The 22,804-nt window shown below is 40.0% G+C and overlaps 1 protein-coding gene across 1 annotated transcript; it reads right to left on the reverse strand.

Annotated features, from left to right (window-relative positions):
* Window positions 1-18,448: 18,448 nt before the first annotated feature.
* Window positions 18,449-20,062, reverse strand: LOC122790400. Its single transcript, XM_044057919.1, has one exon. The coding sequence runs from the start codon at window positions 20,022-20,024 to the stop codon at window positions 18,732-18,734; it is 1,293 nt and encodes a 430-aa protein (XP_043913854.1). The 5' UTR covers window positions 20,025-20,062; the 3' UTR covers window positions 18,449-18,731.
* Window positions 20,063-22,804: the final 2,742 nt, after the last annotated feature.

Genomic DNA, 22,804 nt, shown 5'->3' on the forward strand with positions numbered 1-22,804 from the left:
GAGATTCTGGAAAGAAAACTCAAGTGGCAAATATGACTGAATGCTGGAAAAACACCAGTCATGAACACCACATAACCTGTCAACTGTATTCTTAACCTCAGTAAATGTAGTCACCAACTTTTTTTTTTTTTTATTGAAAGACCTCAACCATCCCACTGGCTAAGTTCCAGAAGCATACTGGTCATGGTTTTATTGGAATCTGGGCTCAGTCAGCCTCAACCATACAACCCCAATATCCCCCTTTTTCTGGTTAAGGGATGCTGTCTGAACCAGAGCCTAGGGTAGCAGTCATTACTGCAGAAGAAACAAAGCTGAATTGAGCACAAAGAGGAGACGTGACCAGGGATCACACCAAACTTAGGATGGCCCACATACTAGCAGCTCAGAGACATATGCTTAATAACCTGGAACCCCAGCGGTGTGCTTTTTTCTGAGGAAAGACATTCCCATAGCTCACTGAATTAATCCACCGTTTCTCCTGCATTTTTTAAATTTGATTGTTCAGCTGGAGGGATCAGTTGGAACTAGGGAATTGATTTGTCACATACTTGAAAGATGAGTGAGAACCAATGCCCACACCAAACCAGGAAGGTTCCAGCAAATGTATAGTTTCATACCCCAGAGACGCATCTTTTACGAGGAAAGCCCCCCTCCCTAGTGATCTCTGAATGAAACCACCACTTTTAAAACCATTATTTCTGGATAGTTTAAGTATTTTGATGCTTTAATATAAAGTTTTACAACCAAAACCAGCCCAGCCACAAACTACAAAAGGATTTTATAGACCCCCACCCCCACAGCATATGGTATTCAAACTAATGACTATCACGGTTTTCTAAACAATGATCATCAAAGGTGAAATCATGCTGATTTTCAAGGAAAAGTCCAAATATGTTTGGCAACTTGTTTTTTGAAATGTCTCAAGAAAACAGGCAGATCCAAAGAAGGCGATCAAAAGTGTCACAGATTTCCAAACCCACTTTGTTCTGTCAGAATGATGCACAGTAAGGATGCCTGCCACCCCTAATTTCAGTACATCAATACACTGAGCACAAAGGACTGAATGCAGAACAATGATAAGGAATTTAGAAGCATAATATGCCATAATAAGGATTAAGACAGACTTTATAATAACATTTATCTGTTTAATGCAACATTGCTTACATTTTTTTGTGATTTTTTTTACATTGAAATGTAATATTATCTTGTAATATGAGAATTTAGGATCAGGAATTATCCCACCTAACCACACCCCCATGACCTCAGTAAGATGTGCCAGACCTGACATGCCTACTGGGAGGGACAGATGAGAAGGATGCTCAGATCCAAAACCCTTAAATACCCTCTGTCTAATAGTTGTTATTCAGTAAGTTTGGAGCAGCACTTATCTGCCTGAAATAAAGCACACCATAGACTACAATCCTGACTCTGAGATTTCCTTCTTTAACTAGCTGCACTATGTAGGGTTGCCACCTGTTGTCGTAGCCAAAACTGGGCCAAGGTCACACTTTTTCTGTTTAAAGTTAAGGTACACCAAAGGCATAGACCAAAGGAATAAACATACTCAGATAGAAAAATTATTTTTCCATTTCTACTCACCCCTCAAGGAAGTGAGGAGAGAGTGAATTCCAGCCAACGCAATAATCAGAATGGGATGGCACCACTAGATCTTTACTGATTTCTCATTTAGTCAAATGAGTTTACTATCAAATGACATAGAACCATATATATATATATATATATATATATATATATATATATATGGTTCTACCTGACATAGCCGAAACCACACAACACCGACAACCACATCACCGACACCACATATTCGACAGTCCATAAACACGAAACCACACATAACCGACAACGAAATAACCGACGGTACACAAACACGAAACCCCATACACTGCACACACCACAATAACAATTATTAAAAACAAAACACATCCCCATTCCACAAACCACACACACAACACAAGCACACCAAAATCCTTACAAGCCCACACTAAACCTTACCTAACCCTAAGGTCCGTCACTATCGCACACTTACCTACCCGCTCACTAACCCTAACTCACTTAAGCCAGCCCTATCGCTCCCTAACCCTAACTCACTTAACCCACCCCTATCGCTCCCTAACCCTAACTCACTTAACCCACCCCTATCGCTCCCTAACCCTAACTCACTTAACCCACCCCTATCGCTCCCTAACCCTAACTCACTTAACCCACCCCTATCCCCACAGACCGTCAATCTCCACACTTACCTGCCTCGCACCCTAACGTCCGTCACTACCGCATACTCACACAGCCTTTCCCCATGTCGGCATCCTCGGCGCTGGTGTTGTCATCCGTCGTGTCGGTCTTCTGCATTGTCGATGTTCTGCCACTCGCGATTCGCGTCGGTCTTCTTCGTTTTCGATCTTCTGGAGCTCCGAATTCCGCTGTCGGTCTTCTGCGCTGTCGACGAAGTCAGGTAGAACCATATATATATATATATATATATACACACACACACACACACACATACATACACACACTCACACATTTTAGTCAAATGAGCTTACTGTCAAATGACAGAACTACATATATATATATATATATATATATATATGTACACACACACACACATACATACACACACACACGCTGACATATAGTTAGATATAGATACTTTTATACGTGTGTGTGTGTGTGTGTGTGTATATATATATATATATATATATATATATATATATATATATGTATGTATATGTACTTATCCCACTAGGTTGGTGGCCTCTTTTCAGGGGAAATCCAAGATGGTATTTAGTGTGTGTGTGTGTGTGTGTGTAGCTGCTGCTTTTGTTTTTTGCAACAAGCTGGACTGAATTAAAACTGTCATTTTTTTTCTTTCTGAACTAAGTGATGGAGGGCAACGATAACAGTCCAGGATGTGCATGCCAGTTAGTGTGTTTCTGAGTTACTGTTGGTTGCCAGCCACCTTAAGTACATAAGCAGACATCATTCTGCTTCCATTTGGTTCTGGTATCCATGTGTGCACGTGGGGGGATCTGCTTTTGTTATTATATGAAAACAGTCTCAAGTGCATTACTGTGAGCACCATTTCATCTCTACTAGCCCTTCAGGCATGTTTTTTCTAACCACTGTAGCTAAGCAATCAGTCTTTCTATGCCTTGATGGTGGCTGCAAGCAGACATATATCATATCACTGCACACACTACTTATTCGATGCATTACTGTTGGCTGTTATTCGTGCCAATAACCATTCAATAACAATTCAGCCCAGGTTCCAGTACCCACTCCAGCCTCACATAGACAGTTTTATGCATTCTGTTCTCATGTGCATGTATGTGCAAGGAGAGGAGCTACCTTTGTTATATGCTGTAAATAAGCTGCAGTGCACTCCTGTGGGCACTGCTTTCTTTTTTCTAGCCATGTTGAGTTACCATAACCATTGCAGCCAGATAGTCACGATGCCTTTGACTTGTTGATGCTGTGAGCACAAATAAATATTGCTAACAGTATGGACTACTGTTTGTAATTGGTTATTGTATGAGGGGGGAGAGACCTGCCTTTGTTACTAAGATGCATGGCTTCTGACAGTTTCCTCATCACTAGCCAGTCAGCAAAGGTTTCTGTTCCAGTCCACCAGGACATTCACGGTGCTTTTGAGGTAATGCTGGCAGCAACATGGATACACAGCTAGATGAACTCCTCCAATGTTAATACTCCTATTGTAATGCTCATAACTCTTTAAGCATTTGGTCTTTTGCTTGTGGTACGTAGGCAGGTAGTATGGGTTCTATATCTCAGTAATACCCAGTCAGCTTTGTTTACTGCACTCATGCCACATAGTAATACAAAGTAACGGCAAAGAAAGCAGATGGATAGTATGCTAAAATTCAGAAAGATATAACATTGTTTGTTTTCCCAGTTATGAGTACTAGCAATATTTGCATACTAATAGCATTGGCATTAAGGATTACGGTTTTGGCTGCAAGTGGACATACTTAAGTATATCTTGGCAGATAAGCAGTCAGTATGAGGAGTGCCTTCTATTATTTATGTATAATTGGTGTAGACCTGTCAGTAATCTAATATATTTTTGTATTGCTAAAAATACATTAATAGACTTGGTAACAAGATATAACTGCTAAACCATGTGTACACAGAATGGTATTAAACAAGACAAAACGGTGCACTCTTTAACATGCACACATCCTAAGCTGTACAGCTTTCTTTGTTCCTGCATGATAAATATGAGCAATATTTGCACGTCCATGCTAATATCTCAGGAATGGTATCCTTGCATTAGACAGCATGGTGTCCTCTACAATCTGGCATAATTTGCTGTGTCCTGCAGTGCAACAGTCAATGTGAGATGTACAGTCTTTAAATATAAGATTGCCTGTTGATGTGGAGTTATGTCTCATATAATCATATAATGCATTTCCTACTTTATTTAATAATGCATTCATGGTCTTTGAATTAAGAGTATAAGTGTGCAGCCATGCTGGCATAAAATAACACAAAAAGGATGTAAGTAAGATGCACAATTGCAAATGCTGGCAATGTTTGCACATTAATGCTAATATCTCAAAAACAATAACTTCAACATTCTGGAGCAAAGTCTCACCAGCAAGTTGCCATGAATTACCATGCGAGTGCCGTGGGATACTCTAAGGGTGATGCACATTTTAGGCGGTATTGAAGATGTTTGTAAAAAGTTACAGAATATGCTTTATCTTGTCATGTTTTCTTCAGTAATAGCTTACTTGGCTAAACAGCAAGCGTATAGTTATGCATCTTTGCATGCATAGGTTAGTATTAAAATTTGACTCTAAAAATGACTGATGACATGCACACAAACTGAGCTATGCAGCTCTGTTTCTTTCCACAATAATACATATTGGCAATATTTGCATATTAACAACAGCAACCTAAGAATGATAATCTTGGCATTAGGGAGTTGAGTAAAATCTGGCGGTTTTGACATGATTTGGCATCTCTACATTGTTAAAAATGTGTGATATATATATAGGGCTTGAATTACTGAAAAGTGATTGCAGAAAATATGAAAAATATGAATTAATTAATTTCCATTAGTAATACAACATGGATTATGATGTCATGTTGGTGGAAGGATTATGCAAGTAGTAGGTGTAAGAAAATGTTATTGATAAACAAAGGGCCTTCAAAATGATCTGCAAATGCTACACCAGTAGTACACCATCTTGTCATAAATGTGCTGTTGCATAGCTAAACATCCTGCTTCCCGCTATCTTTCGGCTACTAGTTTTATTATCGAATGCGTAACTAAAAGTCGTTTATCTTGATTCTCTCTCCCTCCGCCATCGAATGTAAACAGATGATTAACCTACTGAAATGCCCCTTAATCTTTCTTGCTTTCTCCTCACGTTCTTTTTCCTGCAAAAATCTTATTATTTTGTTACCTAATGATTCCAGTTTTTATTTTAAATGTCTTAAATGTTATAGATATCTTTCTTCCTTCTTCCCACAAGAACTCTACTCTTTCCTTCTCTGCTCCACTATTTTAATATATATATATATATATATATATATATATATATATATGTCTAAACTAATTATTATAGAACCTAAAAAAAAATATATATATATAATGTGTGTCTGTGTACGTTATAAATGACATTAGTTATTGTAAGGAATACCATGTAGTACTCATTTGCTAATTTTTGTAATTATGTACATTTGTTGTCTTTGTTATTTTTACAGGTCCTCTCTGAAATTGGACTGTTGCCCAGTAGGCTAATCTGATTAACAAAATGTAAATAAGTAAATAAATAAAAGAAGATGTCCTTCCTTATCACTGTTGCAGTATTCTTTATATCTGGGATATCCTGCCAAGGAGAGCCTAATGTCCAGCCTGTATACAAAAGCCTTTACACCTTCAAGGTGTCCTGTATCAGAGGTGTGTTCTACATGTAAGACGTAAGGTACATATGTGATGTATGAATGCCCAATCCTTAGAACTTCTTTGTCACTAGTCTGAACACCTAGTGAAATCTTTGATATTATGCCTTTCTCTGAGCTAATTTCTACCGAGCCTCATACAGATGAGTACCTCACTGGGGTTCCTTTTTCCCTCTGTTTTATTTGGATTCATTCATCCAGGAAGGGTAAATGTGAATGTAGGAGGCTGATTCCCGATAAGAACAGACATGAGAAGTGTCTTTTCTGCTTAGGTGCTATAAGTAACCATACCCAGTGCACTTTCTGTCAAGTTATTGGACCTAAAACTTTCCATAGCCACTTGTCTTCCTTATCTGTTTATCTGGAGAATCAGTGCTTAAAGTTATTGACCCAAGGTAGCATGGCTGAATCCATTTGTGCTGAGGTTGAGCCATCTCTTAATGAAACAAAAATGAAGAAAGATCATTCTGAATCTGCTGGTACCCAGCTTCCACTGGACGTCTTTCTTAGATTGGATGAAGGTGCCGAGGACCTTCCAGTTCCCCCTGCCATGACCCAGTCGGAGGCCAGCACAGAACCTCACACATCAGCTGAGGTTCTGCATATATCTGCTACAGACATTGAGGGGGAACCACGGCTGGTTATATTTGAAGGACCTAGGGGAATTCCCCAAACCCTAGTTAGGGAAGAGGTGCCTGGTATGTTTATTGAGTCCAGACAGAGCTGAGAACCACCTAGGTTGGTCAAGGTTAATGACCCTTTAAAGAAGAGACAAAATAAAAATGTGTTGTTCCCATTTCTAAGGATCCTCACAAGGATTTGTAGGACTTTACTCGAGGACTGCTTAATGTTCTGATGGCCCATAATCCCCATCAGGATTGCTGGTTTCTGCTGCTACTAATCCTTGCTCATCAACCCCATCTAAAAGGGCTAGAGTTTCTGACACCTCTGATGAGGAGTGGGATTCTGGTGAAGAATCCCTTTCTTATTATTCTCAAACTCATTCTTCTTTGGAGTTAGGGTCTGAGGAAGAGGACTCCTTATCTCCTGACTCCCCATTTGAAGAGTTGTCTTTTGGGGATACTGTGGTCCGAGTGATTGAACATTTTAAGTAGAACTGTTTTCAAGTATCAAAGGTCCAGAAAATATAATATTAGCTTTTGCAGATGGACTTAGCTAGACATTCTGCTATCTTCCAGTGTTAGCAGCCTTACTGGATACATGTATTTTTGCTATCTCCCAGGCCCTTAACTCCCAGCCTCAAGTTCCTAAAAAGCCAAATTGTTTTTACAAAGTACCTGAAAAACATTTCAGGCTATTAAATATGTGTGTGTGTCCATTTTCTAACCATTTTCTAACCCTGCAGTAGCCTCTATGTCCACTGATAAGCCTTCTAAGCTTTTATCCTCTTCCAGACTTCTTCCCTCTGATAAAGCCAGCCATGCTATGGAGAAACTAGAGAAAAAAGTATATATTTCTGCTAAGCTGGCCTTTAGGGCTATTAATTACCAGACCCATATGACTAGATATCTCCTGGTCAAGTTGTCCCAACTGGGGGGGATGCTTGTTTGATTTGCCTGACTCAGAAAGCAAGCCTTAAGTTCTTTCTTTGTTTAGTTCTATCTCACAGGTGCCTCACCACTAGCTATGATGCAAATGATGATCTGGTTCTGTTATGAAGAGGTACTCCTTATTGCACCTACAAGATTTACCTGCTGAGATAAAAGCTCATCTTCTGGATTTCCCATTCAACAACCAGAATTGTTTTCGTACTGCTGCTGCAGGACTATTTAAAACCCTAGAAGACAAAGGTAAGGTGATGCAGGATCTTAAACAAATCTTTGTTTCTCCTGTTCCTGAGTTTCATAAAGACTATCCTTCTAAATCCTCCTTTGTGAGTAGATAGCCTAGACAACCCTGTTGAGGTAAGAGGACTTCTAAGCATATTTTTTTCTGTCAAGCCCACTCAAATTTCAAAGGGTCAGAATTAGGCTTTTCCTCATAAGTATGCCTCTGACATTCAGCCCTCCCGCTGCCTCATCCAGTTTCCTCTGTCCCTCAGGCTCTCCCTTTCTCTTCCAGTTTGGTGGCAGATTACTGCAGACTCTTGAGTCCTTTCTATCATCCAACATGCTTATTTCAAGATCTGAAAGTCCCTGCCTCCTTTTTCAGGTCTCCCTCAGCCCCCTCAGAAGCCAACTTCCTCTTTTTTTCTTAAGTCCTACAGGATCTGATGGATCAGGAAACCATTCATCCTGTTCCAAAGTCCCAGCCAAGAACAGGTTTTTATTCCAACTTCTTTCCGGTTCCCCGAAAGGAAGGGCCTTGAAGACCTTTTCTGAATCTGTCCTTCCTCTACACTTTTCTGAATGTCCCTTCAGACTCTTTTTCCTCTGTTGATTCCAAACTTTTCTAGTTTCTCTGGATTTAAAAAGTGCTTACCTTCATTTCCCATTCACCCTCAAATCAGGAAGTTTTTATGTTTCTCTGTTTCTTCCTCTCATTCTCAGTTCTCCGCTTTACCCTTTGGTCTTTCTAAAGCTCCAAGGATATTTGCTAAATGTCTGGCCACAGTGGTAGCCTTCTGCAGACTTTGGGGAGCATCCAGATTTTACCGTACCTGGATGAGCTCTTGATTCAGACCCCCTCCCAAAACTTCCTGCTTCACAATCTACATTTTACTATGCTCCTGCACATTTTGAGATTCACTCTCAGTTTCAAGAAGTCAAATTTGACTCACTTTAACTACCAAAGATTTTTGGGTTGCAGGATCAAGACCATCCCAATGTTGGTTTCCCTCCCGCCTCCCAAGGTCCTGTCTCTGACTGCTTGTCTCTTCTTCCTCTTTCCGTGATCCCTGAAAGGGAATTTCTCAATGCTCTGTGGTTCATGGTGTCCAGCATTCCCATAATCCCTTTTTCCAAACTTCACATGAGGAAATTTCAGTGGTATCTCAAGACTGTGTGGCTCCAGCGTTGCCATGCTCTGGCATTCCCTATCCCTCTTTTACATTATGTACAACTCAAAATCCAGTGGTGGATTCAGCAGATCTCTCTCAATCCAGGTCTACCTTTTCAGGTCCCTCTTCCTATCCAAGATTTGTACACACATGCTTCCAGCCAGGGATGGGGAGTCTCTACCAACAATTTGAAAATTCAGGGTCTCTGACCCTTTCATCTGATGTCAGATCACATCAACATCAAGGATATGAGGGCTCATATGGTACATCAGCAAACAGGGGGGCACAAAGTCTTATCTTCTTTCTAGACTAGCCCTTCAAGCCTGGGACTTTGCTATCTTCCATCTTCTGGTTCTTCAGGTGGTTGACATCCCTTCAGAACACAACCTAGTGGCAGAGTCTCAGTGCAGGTCCAAGACACAGCCTCATGAATGGATGCATCACAGGGAGGTGTTTCTGGAAATTGTACTTTGGTGGGGTACTCCTCAAATAGATCTTTTTGCCTGCCCTGTGAAGTTTCAGAGGTCCAATTCCTTTAACTTGAAAAGTGTATACATGTCTTTTTTCTTGGAAGACAATGTTCCTGTATGCCTGTCTTCCTCTTCCTCTTCTTCCTAGGGTTCTCTTCTAAAATCTTTCTGGTGACTCCCTTTTGGCCTAGACAGCAGTGGTTCCCCCTTCTCTTTCACCTAGCCAGGGGCAGTCATTACACGTTACCTCACTGCATGGATCTTCTCACACAAGACAGGAGGGCTCTAATTCACTCTCACTTGTCCATGCTTCAATTGACACTTTGGGTGATAGGGTTTTCATTCCCTTCATTCACAAAGTTTCTGAGGGCATGCTTTGCATTTTGCAGGAGGTCAGAAACCTACTACTAAAAAACTCTATGTGGCTAAATGGAAGAGATTTGCTGTTTGATGTCTCAAGAAAGGCCAGGACCTTTTTTTCTATATGGGTCTCTATGGTCTTTTCTTATTTCTGTGACTCACTCAATGCTGGCAAAGCATATTCTCCTTTTAAAGCTCATTAGTCAACAATTTCTGCATGTCCGCTTTTGTATCTTCCTTTGGGTTCTAGTTTTGAAATCAAACAATTCCTTAAAGGTGTCTTCATATCAGGCCCCCAAGAAAGCATATTCCTTCTTTTTGGGACCTTATTATTTTTCTTGAAAAATTGACTCAATTCTCTTTTGAGCCTGCCTTTTCTTCTTCCCTGCAACATCGTACTTGGAAGAGTGTATTATTGGTGGTGCTTCCTTCTGCCAAGAGAGTTTCTAAACTCCAAGCCCTCATGGTGGTTTCTTTTTTTTTGATTTTTCACAGTGACAGGGTGTCTCTTCGTACTTGGAAGAGTGTATTATTGGTGGTGCTTCCTTCTGCCAAGAGAGTTTCTAAACTCCAAGCCCTCATGGTGGTTTCTTCTTTTTTGATTTTTCACAGTGACAGGGTGTCTCTTCATACCAATCCTTCTTTTATGCCCAGAATAGTTAATTATTTGTCATTGAATCAGACTATTCATCTTCCCTCCTTTTCCCTTCTCCACAGTCTGCTAGTGAGAAGGTACTACTCATCTTGGATTTACATTGACATCTCAGATATTACTTGGATAAGACAAAATGTATCAGAACATCTGAGTAACTTTTTGTTTCCTTTCATGCCAGGAAATTGGATTTGGCAGTGTCTAAGCAAGTAATCTCCTCCTAGATCTCTAGGGCTGTTTCTTTGTGTTATTCTTTTCATGGTAAGCAGCTTTCCCCTTTGATTTGTGCTCATTCTGCTAGAGCAGTAGCCTTTCCTAGTGCTTTTTTCAAGGGTGTGAAAACTAGATCTATCTTTGAAACTTCTGCTTGGCTTTCTTTCCACACTTTCACTCAGCATTACAAGTTGGATCTCATTTCCAGGACCAGGGCAGGATTTGCTAGGGCTATATTTCATTGGTTTGTGGAGTGGTCTCTGCCTTCTTCCTCTCAGTACTTTACAGTAGCTTTTGTAATCTCCCAAATATATAAACTGTAACAGTGATAAGGAAGGACACTTGTATAAGATCTGACCATAACAGTAGATGTCCTACTTCTCACTCTGTCCCTCTCTCCTGCTCCCTTTTCTTTTTCTGTTGTCCTACTGCTGGTCAAGGGGTTTTCTTTTCCATCCCTGTCTCCTTCTTTATCCCTTCCTGCATGGGCATGTTATTGTTCTTCTGGGGTTGCTCTGTTTTTCCTAGGACACTTCCATTCTTAAGATTATATATCTGTACATCCCATATATTCCTCACACCTTCCACATAGGACATACATCTGCATGTGATGCCTGGAAGATGAAACACTTTGGTATACTGGCCGGAAGTTATGTTATCTTTAGCAGGATATCCCAAATATAATGAATACTGCAACAGTGAGAAGTAGGACATTTACTGTTATATCTTACATAACTGTATTTTAGTTAGGATTCACACATCTAGCGATATAACTTGTGAGATAAACATTATTAATATTACTGATATTTAAATATTGGGACTAATGACTCATGAGCAGTAGATTGTGCATTGGAAAGAAAGGTGGAATTTGCCCCATGACATGGTAATGCACACTGAAATCATCAGTGTGGAATATCCATGGCTTGAGTTAGTGGAGAGTGGTTGCAAAAACCTATGAAAAAAATGATAAAATATTTCCATATTTATATTAATAATGCAAAAAAGGAATCATGTTGCTCTGATATATGTGAGCCATGGGTATTAGTAAAAAATGTGAATCAAACATGGCTAACATAAAGACATCCAGAGAGGTAAGTGTTTATTTGGTAACACACTTACAAATATTAGCAATGATTTTTATTCATAGTGAAGATCATAAAAGATGTGTAACCTACAGGCAAAGAAACATTTCAGTCTTATATGCAACATCAAGTCACACACATTTGCTGCAAGTTAAGTTTGGCCTGCTTGCTCTACTCTGCCTGAATATTGCTGATCCCAGGCTGCATTTTATTTTGAATTGAAGCTTTTCATTTAAGGTTTGGTCACTTCTGTTTTGTATCTTATTCTTGTATTATATTTGTTTTGTTTTAAGTTTTCTGTTCTGTTGGAGTTTTAAGAGAAGAAAAATTAGCAAAGAATAATAATTTGTGGGAGGAGCCAAGAAACAGCATTTTTCTTTCAGTTAGAAATATCTCTATATACCTGGAGTGTTTGTTCGGCCTGCTTACTGTATTCTGCCTGAATATTGCTGATCCCATGCTGCATTTTATTTTTCACTCCCACCCACCCAATTGTTGTGTTCTTGGTGCCTTTTGAGTTGTCTGCCCCTACTATAAGTCTGATTTTGGACACTTCTCTCAGTCCCATCTCATCAGCTTATTCTACTGAGTACAGAGAGATCATTTGGGAAGGCCTACCCCTTCAGTTTCTCAGCCTTGAATTATCCTCTGTTTCCGCCCTTCCCATTTAACCTTAAAAAGTTTCACTTTATTCAGCTGCTTTTACTGTATTTGTGTTTCTTCTTACTTTATTACTTTATTTTGCTTTTGCTGCATGGTCTTAAAAGTCTTCAATTGCATTTATTATGCTGCATTTATTATGGCTTGTTAGTGGCCCGATTAAATTGTAACTGTTATTCTAAGCCTCATGGTTGTGGTTTAAGCACTTGGGCTTCAGGCCAGTTGTTTTACATTAAGAAGGTTTGTGGTCTACACTCTTGTGGCAGGAGAGGTAGCTTACATCCTTCTAAGTTGGAAATTGCTGGTTGAAGGCTTATTGTACCTGCTTATTTGAACTTTTTTTTCTGAAATTGGTGCACTTTGTTTGCTGTAGCATAGACTAGATTCAGATGACCTGAATCTAGTTCTGTTTGTAAAACTTGAGTACCAAACCAGGCCATCTTTTGATGGAAAGGGTTCCCCTGCACCCTAGTGGCAGGAGTGTGCAGTTAGAACTAATCTGATTGACGGTTGCTGGAACAGAGTTCAGTTTTGTGCCTTTTTATTGGTTAATTTGTTTAGATCAGTTTGTGCTTATTTGCAACATAGCACTGCATTTGCGCATCACTCACTGCCACACAGAAGTGGCCACCATTGATGGTTATATACACAAACACTTTTGCCTGCAGATTTTCCATTAGTACTCTGCTGGTGCTTCTCGTGATACAATCAGTGAAGCTCCTGAGGTACCAACACAGATCCTATGCACTAGCCTTTTGCATTTGGTGTCTACTTCTCTTGTCCTCTACTTTACCTGGTCCTTCCTGTCCTGTTCCTGTTTTCTGATCACATCAGCTTACCTAGCATTATGGATAGATAATTTCCCACAGTTTCTCCAGCCAGCCTGGTCGACATGGGCATCCTGAGGTAAGGTAGCAATTGCCTCATGTACAGTGACAATCCACTTCTTCTAAGTCATACATATTCATTATGTGAGAGATGCCTCTATATCAAGAACCTAGAATCCAGGCTCTCTTACTCACCAGTCAGTTCATCTGATTCCAAACAGATTGTCAGCATGCACATCTCACCTCCTGAACCTACCAAAACAACAACACATAAACCTACATTTGTGGAGGTCCTTACAAGAAGCTTACCTAAACATTAGAGACCTCCCAAACACAGACACAAGCATATTTCACATAATACATCCTCTGCAGAACATAGTACACATAATATATCACACACCAGTGTCTCACCACTCAAGCCCCTAAGGCATAACACAGAAACAAACATCTTAGTCATATGCAACTCAGTTGTGAGACACAAAGGTGTCCCTCTCACCAGGATGGATAAGGAAAAGGTAATGGCCATCTGTCTGTCAGGTGCCAGGATCCACTACATCACGCATGCACTAAAGTTTCTCAACAACAGGCACTGTTATAACTCTGTTATAGTCCATGTTGGTGTGTATGACTTGAGACATAGCTCACTGGACTACATGAAGGGAGACATGACTGAGTTCTCTGATTATGTGTTGCAGGCAGGTATGTCCCTAGCCTTAAGCAGCATTTTACCTTTGCCTGGGATGATACCTCAATACAAATAAAAAATGATTGACTTCAATTGGCTTAGTTTCTGGTGTCATTCAAAGGGGATCCAGCATCTGTCAGCCTGGAGTGACATGGTCGACACACCTCAATGCTTTGCAAGACATGGTCTTCATTTGTCACCCCTGGGATTTTGGTTGCTGGCTAAGGATCTTGCCATCCCTGTAATACCTTTTTTATGCAGTGTCACAAGAACAAAATTCCCAATATAAAAATACCCTCTAAAAACAACCTCAAGGTTATGCTGCTAAACAATAGGAGTCTAAACCAGAAACTGCACTCACTGGAAGCAGTCCTCACGCTGGATGATGCTGACATTTGTGCAGTCATTGAGACCTGGTTTAAGGCTGCGGAGATCACCCCAACGATACAAGGTTACAATTCCTTCTATACGTTGAGACCGCAAACTGAAGGCACTAGAACTAAAGGAAGTGGTATATCAATATTTACTAAAGATAACTACACCTCTAGATTGGTTTAACAGCACAATTCCTTTGAATTACTTCAGGTGCAATTGACTGTAGGTGAGACCCCTCTTCTGGTCATTGCCACCTATAGGACCCCCTCCATGAATCAGGACATCCACTCAGCCTACTTGGTCTGCTTGAGTCAATCGAGATACAACCAAACACCCTGGTTTTGGGTGACTTAGTTACCCATCCATAGACTGGGTAAATTTTATGTCTTCTAACTTATTTGCCCAAAGGTTCCTGGATTTCATTAACTCGAATGTCCTGGACCAGCTGGTTGACACACCTTCAAGGGGCTGAAACATCCTGGACCTGGTGCTCACCAACATGGGGACCGCTGCACCACCCCCAGTGTGTGGCCATCCCTGGTGATATCTGACAACAAATCAGTCTTGCTAGAAGTAACTATAACACAAGACCTCCCCCAGCAACAGCTAGACTAAAAAACTTCTCCAAGACCAATTACAACCACTTATGTGACAGCATAAATAGCTTCATAGCCCCTCCCGCCTACTGATGGAACAGAAACCTATGTTGTTATACACCAATGCTTTATACAAGCACCTGTACAATTGTATTAACTCTGCTGTACCTGAGAGAACCAAAGCAAGATCTTCAAAAAATACAAACCTGCCTGGTGGATAGCTGTCATTAATAGGTTATGCAATAGTAAAAAGAAATTGCTGTCGAACAGTGGGAAGGAACGGTCTCAAAACTGGAAACACTCCCTCCTCAACTTAAACAAGCAAATAAGACTCCTAGTGAAGTCCTCCAAAACTAACTATGAATCCAGATTAGTTTCCCCTAACTAACGATAACCACAAGGTGTTCTTTAGTTACATCCATAACCTCAAAGGTAAAGCTCAGATTTGTGCTGAACTCATAGTTAATGGTACTACATATACAGAACCTATGGATATAGCAAACCTTCTGGCTGACAGGTTCAGTAAAAACTTTACTCCCCTGTCCCCGCCACATATACCCAAAGCATTCCTAACACCTGTCCCTCATCTAGTATCTCTGAGGAGCAGGTCTTAAATCCTCTTTCCAAGGCCAAAAACACAGCCTTGATAAGACCAGACAACATCTATGTCTGCGTTAAAACAGGAATTAGCATCACCACTGAGCACCCTTTTCAATCACAACCTAAGCACTGGCTTCATCCCAGTGGAATGGAAAACAGCTACCATCATCCCTTTGCACAAAGGGGGTGCATCCATGGACTCCAGGAACTATAGACCTATTAGCCTGACCAGCCTTATCTGCAAGGCCATAGAATGAATCATCATGGATCTTATTAACAAAGATATAGGAAATATCCAAACACTTGACCCCACCCAGTTTGGCTTTGTCAAGGGGAGATCATGCCTGTTAAACTTGGTGGATTTCTTCGAGACAGTCACCAAAGCCCTAAACGAGGGCAAATCTGTGCATACGGCCTACCTAGACTTAGCCAAAGCCTTTGACACAATTGCCCACTCAGGTATCATTGATAAACTCACCCGTCTGGGTATCAATCTATATATTGTCAGGTGGGTTGCAAACTAGCTTACTGATAGAACTCATACGGTCAAAATAGGGGACTCCACCTCCTGCAGCAGACCCATAACCAGTGGTGTTCCACAGGGATCGGTTCTGGGACACCTACTGCTCAGAATCTACTTCTCTGAGTACAGGCTAAAACTAAAGGACTGTGGCTGACAACATTTGTTGATGACTGTAAACTGGAAGCGATCATTGAAACCCCTAGTGATGTCAACATCCTGCAAGAAGGTCTTACACAGGCTAATGACTGGTGCCAAAGTCATGGTCTTAAACTTAATGCAAAAAAATACATTATTATCCTCTTTGACAAGGGTGATGTACCCGCAAATGACCACATCAGTAGCAAACCCTAAGCACAGAGTCAGTGGTGAGAGATCTGGGTACACAGATTGACAGCAACCTTAACTTCAATCGCCATTGTCTCCACAGTGGTAAGAAGGGTACTTTATATTGCTCATCTCGTAAGTAAGGGCATTGCCTCCAGAAAAAAGAGGTTATAACCCCCCCATACTCCTTCCTCATCAGGCCAATAATAGAGCACAGCACTCCCTTTGGTATGTTCCTTTCCAAACACCTGCAGCAATTGAAGAGACCACAAAGGTTCCTTACAAAGAAAATTCAGGATCTTCAAGATCTGTCTTATGCAGAGAGATTGAAGCCATTGTAACTTTACTCTATGTCGTACAGACTGCTCAGAGGCAAACTGTGCCTTACATACAGAGCAATCTCTGACCCAGCCTTAATTGAAATGCTGCACATTCACAAGTCAAATAGCACACGGGTCACTCGCTCAAAGGACCTTAACCTGGTATGTGACATCAACAGAACTTGCTGGAGAGACAGATTTGCCTCATAGATGTTGCCCACCTTTGGAACAAGCTTCTTATTCATGTTAAACATAGCCCTTTGTTGGCCCTATTTAAGCATAATTTGGATGAATGAAACAATTTTCAGGATACCATATAAGGCAATATAAACCACTGCAGGAAAACAAGGCAAAATAAACCACTGTAGGGATACCAAACAGCATGAACCACTGTAGGAATACAAGATAACATAAACCACTGCTGGGATAGTGTATTTCAGAAAACTGCTAGTAAATAAACAGATACTGTATAATTTTGGAGAATAAAGTGTTTGCATAACAGAAGGGTAGAAAAACAGGAAAAAATGTGACACTGTCCTTTTACTTTGTAAACGATTGGGACATTTTTGGAAAAGCCATGAAGATAACTTGAAGAAAGTAAGTTGGAAGTTATGTTTTTGAGATCTAAATGAGAATATTATTTCTGATAGTAGAGTGCACTTTCAACATCTTACTGATAATATTATGTCTTATGGACTAGCTAAGAGTGAAATGCATGCCTATGCTAAATTTGATAGATATTGTTGTATGTTATTTAGGTTATTTCATCTGAAAATGTTCTATGTAATTGTGTATGGAATTAGAAAGAAACTTGTATATAATTATGCAGTGTGCAGAATGTGAACAGGAATGTAATAGACTTTTTAGTTCTGTATAAAAATGTAATTTATTTTTTATGTATCTAATTAAAAGTGCTGTAAGGTTTGATTCTCACAGCCATCATTGCTTAGCTGTATGACTGTAAGCAAGTCACTTAACCAGACACGCTGAGTCTGAAAAAGGGCCATGGAGATCCAATGCTCTACCCTGGAGAACACGGTCAAATAAATAAATAATGTCCTTACTCTTTTCAATAATCAGTGAATTCTCTGGCTTCCACTTGAGCTACCACCAACTCAGGTAGATGAGGCCTCAGTTTTACATTCCATCCAAAGAAAGGCACCTCAAGGGTGTAGGAATTCCCATGATGCAACATTGCAGTGTTAGTATTGATGTACATAAGTACCATTTGAACAAGATAGCATTTACTGGTGATTCATCCAGCTCTATACAGTTTGAAATCATGTTAGAGTAGCAGGTTGCAGTTTTCTGGAATTAGCAGAGCTATATATGCAGAATGTGCACTAATGAGTGCTATTTCTGGGACACAGATGCATTCAAGCAGTTTGCATAAGGCTGGCGCATCTGCACAATGATTTATATCCACATTCATGGATGTTGCATTGCCTCTATTTTCATTTTCTGAATAGTGCCTTGCACTTACTTAAATCTGCTGCTCCTCAAAAGGTAACATTGCCCACAATTGCCATACTGCACTGACAGTTTAAATGCACACCATTTAACATAGTGTTTAAATTCTTAATTACCCCTGCTGGCTGGCTGTGCATTGAGGTTTACTGTAGTCATCTGTGAATGTAAGGTGCCACTCACATGACCTTCAAGTAACATGAATAGCATCCTGCTCTACAGGATGATGATGCCTGAATGAAGTTATGGGAATTATATAGTTTAGAAAATAGTTTCACGAATCCAGATATACAAGATCAGCTTTCAAAAAACGAAAACACACATACCTGTAACTGCTTAATACTATGCATCTATGTTTATTATCAGAATAAGAAACAGCTCAAGAGCTATGTCATTGATTTTTAGTGCTCTACCACAAGACTGTCACAGGATTACTATTTTCTGCACTAACTTTATATCATTTTATGTTAAATATTTAAGTATAATGTTTTGTTTTAAAATTCAGTGATCACAGCATGTTTAGGTTACAAATAAGCACTGTTTTGTATGATGCACATTGTTTAACAGACTGTAACTTTGAGCTACATCTGTTTCATACAGTTAGCTCCAAAACATTTTTCAGACTATCAGTTATCAAGTTTCTTCACAGGGCAGGATGCACGTATGGCTTCAGCAGTTCCATGGAACAGACTGTGCAATATAATAGTAGTTGTTATACCAGATACGCAGTAATACTCCTGGAACAATTGTAGGGCCAGTACAGCCATCCAGGTAAACATCATGATTAGGAAGATCAGCATTTTCACTTTTTACAAAATCTTTTAAGTACTTGTAGCTGTAATAAGAGGAAGTTGTATAATCGGAAGACAAATAAAAAGCCATAAAATATAATGAATAACTGGTCTTCCAGGAAGCTAGATCATTTCTGACATATAATTTGGCACAAGCTTTGCCTCGGCTAACCACAAACTGAATATATACTAAGTCAACAGCGATGACTACGACTGGAGCTGCTCCACAGGATTCACTCAACTCAGGGCCCCTCATCAGTGCCTTGTACTCCTTACTAGGGGCATACCTGACTTGTATACCAGGATGGATGTCAATATTGGTTTCATAATATCCTGATATACGAGGGTAAACCGAGACCTTGACCAACAACTCATTATCGCTTGCATAGTTATCTTTATAAAGGCCAATCCAGGAGCTCTCGTCCACATGTGGTAGGTATTTCCATTCTAGAGCTGCTTTGCCACTACGAGTAGTTTTAACTGAAAATGTTGTGTTATACCTAAACATATCCTCACAGTCAGTATCAGTGTCAGACTTTTTTGTTCTCTTATTCAGATTTCCACAGCTGAAGGCACTGCATACTTGAAAAGGAGTCTCATAACCCACCTGTTTCAAAAAAGCATCCAGTTCAAGGCTTTTAATATCTGTTATGAAGTTTGGGGAAACCCAGAAAGTTCTGGTTGGATCATAATGATCAGTTATATAGACATTAGTGACATAACTGTTAGAACTTACATAGGCAAATACTATGACCATACGATCTCTGTTTTCATGTGTAGACCAAAATTTAGGCCAGCTTGGTATATTGAAATTCAGATAGTCATAATATTGTCGAATGAAAAATGGCAGATCTATTGAAGATGGCGCTATATAGGAGTTTAATATACCAACTGCATGGTACTCGACTCCAGGTCCTATCTCAGGTAAAGAACGAAGATTCCAGTTGTAATCCCAGTCATTCATTAGACGATAAAAACCAAAGGGCCGAAGATTAGGATTGAAATTTAGAAACATATTTCTTCTACTGTCAAAGCTAATAGCAAAACGGCAAACCCACCAGAGCAGAGCAAAGCTGTGGGAAGGAGGAAAGTATCCAGCTGCAAGCTCCTGCTTGAGCAGTTCAGTGGTGTTGATCTGCAGAAGTGGGTCAGCTGTTGTTCTGCTGATCATGCAAAAAACTCCAATGCCAACTAAGTTGATGAGTATCATTGTAGACCCTGTAAGACATTAAGTAGATGAAAATGATTAGGTTCATAATCATAAACAGCACAATTGATGGAGATGTTTGAGAGAGCAAACCACCATTCCTTAACAAAAACCTCATTGTGCAAGCCTGCAAATTCATTACTGAGTAAAAACAGTTTAAACCAGTGAACAGTATATCATCTAAAAAGCCTGACAGAAGAATTCATATAATATATTATACCTTATCTGTTATATACATGAAGACTGCATCAGCCTGTGAACTTTTATGTGCCTGTCTTTGAATGCAGCTGTAATAATATATCTAAACTGAGGAATTGTTGAGGATTGGCATAATGGTTAAGGTGTTTATCTTATAGACACAAGGTACAGTGTTTGATTTTCACCTTTGGGAAGTATGGTTAGGCTTAAAGAGATCCCCTGGGGTTGTTAGTCTAAGAATAGCCCATGAACCTATGAGGAAAAAATAGACTTTGTTCTTTATTTATTTGTTTGTTAAGCCCACAATATACAAGTTCCTGGGTGACCCAGGAGCACTGTCTGGCTAGTGAATAAGGGAGTATAGTGACTAGCTAGAGCAGTGGACAAGAGAAAAGGTCTTGAGACCGATAGGAGGATGGAAGGAGACTTACTAGACAAAGCAGCTTTGTGCTAGAAACAGACTCCACCGTAACCAAGAAGGAATAGTGGTGCTGTGAAATGTATTGGAAAGGTATGTCTGAATGATTGCATCCTTAAACTATAATGGAATGGAGGAGTAGGAACAGGTATGTAGCCAGATATTAGAAAGACGTAAAAAAGACAGCAAACATAGCTAAGGAACAAACAAGGGTGATGTGGTCTGTTCTAGTGGTTAAGGCAGACGAATGGAAGAATGCTGGTGGACTGATATTGTGTATTGGCCCTGAGACACATCAAGGGAGGATGAGAGTCTGGAGGAGACAATAAAGAAATGTGATCAGTGGAATATGACTAGAGTTGTGAAGATTTTAAGTCTACAGGTCTAAGTAGACAGGAGAATCCTGAGCTTCATGGGTAAAGAAGGAGTAGGTGTTGTTTGTGGTCTTAAACCATGATGTTTTGTCAGTTGATGCAGGAACAGAATTCTAGATGCATTCTTAAATGAGGTGGAAGATACTAGGGATGTCCAGATGATGGCACCATTTGTGGTCAGCAAATATACAAGCTGAAAGATAGCAGAAGAGGAGGTTAAGAGATGAGCAAAGGCTTCTTCGGGACATAGCTGAAATAAGGATGGAAAAGAATGGACACTCCTGAAGCTAAGGAAAGATGGTAGGGAGCTCACAGAAGACTAAGAAGACTGAGAAAAGCAGAAATAACTAAGGAATGCTTCACTCCAGTCTTTATGAAAAAAAAGGCAAGGTGAGGATGGCATGGTTAAAGTAAGATAGAGTGGAGAACTATGAACAGATGCTAAGAGAGAAAAGGAGGATGCTGATAGGAAACTGGCTTCCTTAAGTAAGACTAAAGCACAGAAAACATATGGGCTGCCTCCCAGGTCCCAGAGGAGATTGTGCATGTACAGGTAGATCCCAGGAAATAGGTTTTAAACATTGAATTTAATATTACAGAAGTGTTTGAGGACTGTGGAGCAGCATGTGTAACATGGCTGTAGAAGGTGGGAGCAGAAGAAAATCCATGTAACCACAGGCCTAACAGCAGGATTATGCAAAGACATGGAAAGAATCCTGTAAGAAAGGATGGCCCCTTTTCTAGAGAACATCACTAGGTAGGACAAGACTCAACAATGGTTTAAGAACAGAAGAAGCTGTCAGTTGTATCTGATCCAGTTTTATACAGCTTTTCTGGAAATCTAGACAAAGGAGTGCAGATAGTCTTGATCTATCTGGATTTCATGGATCTCTTTGAGTAGACCCCACATAAGCAGCTGTTACTACAATTAGAAAGATTGTAGGTAGGATCAAGACTGACCAATTAGATCATTAAATGGTATGACAGTGGGATGTGATCGAGATGATCTCTGGAATAATGCAGGAGATGGGTTTTGAGTCCATTGTGTGCATTTCAGATGAACTGATAAAAAACCTGATTACATAATGGACAAAATTCTCTCCTAGTGCCTTTACCAAAAAGCTTTTAGGGGTACTTGTATGAAGACTTTGGGTTGAGTGGTTAGGAGGAAATTATGTCTGTTATATAAAAAGTTTTTTTTTATCTGCCCATTTTGCTGTTTTTTTTAATAGTTTTATATTTTAAAGTTGGTTTAAATGTGAGGGACTGAAGAACAGGACCAACCTCTTGAATGACATAAAGTTAGATGCAGCACTAGAGGGAGAGGAAAACAGTCTAAGGAAAGAACTGGAAAGATTGGCTGAGTGGGAAGAAAGGTGGCAGTTAAGGTATACTTCAAGCATATTTATTGCACCTGAGTCACAACAGCCCTGATGTGAAGTATCACCTGGGTGGAATGGAGCTGATAGAAGCAAGACAGAAGAAGAATCTGGTAAAATAGATCACACTTACCTGGACCAGGTCTCCTGTAGGTGGTTCTGCACTATTAGATCACTGTTCACATACTTACTGTCACTTTTCACAAAATGGCAATTACCCAAACTCCCACATGCTCGATCCTACTACACCCATACATATGCCTGCCAAGTACACTAACCTTTACACTAAAAGTCCAACCTGCTGCCTATCCATAATGTCATTCCTTGCTTCCTAACCCTCATCCTCAATTTTCCACTTGTTCTATAATAGAAATT

This window comes from Protopterus annectens, chromosome 16.part0 (assembly GCF_019279795.1).
Source record: "Protopterus annectens isolate FY-2018-M chromosome 16.part0, PAN1.0, whole genome shotgun sequence".
In the NCBI taxonomy this organism is placed as follows: domain Eukaryota; kingdom Metazoa; phylum Chordata; order Ceratodontiformes; family Protopteridae; genus Protopterus; species Protopterus annectens.

What these genes read in the sequence shown, in the direction of transcription:
- LOC122790400 (XM_044057919.1), bottom strand. Translation starts at nt 20,024, where the DNA reads ATGATCAGCAGAACAACAGCTGACCCACTTCTGCAGATCAACACCACT.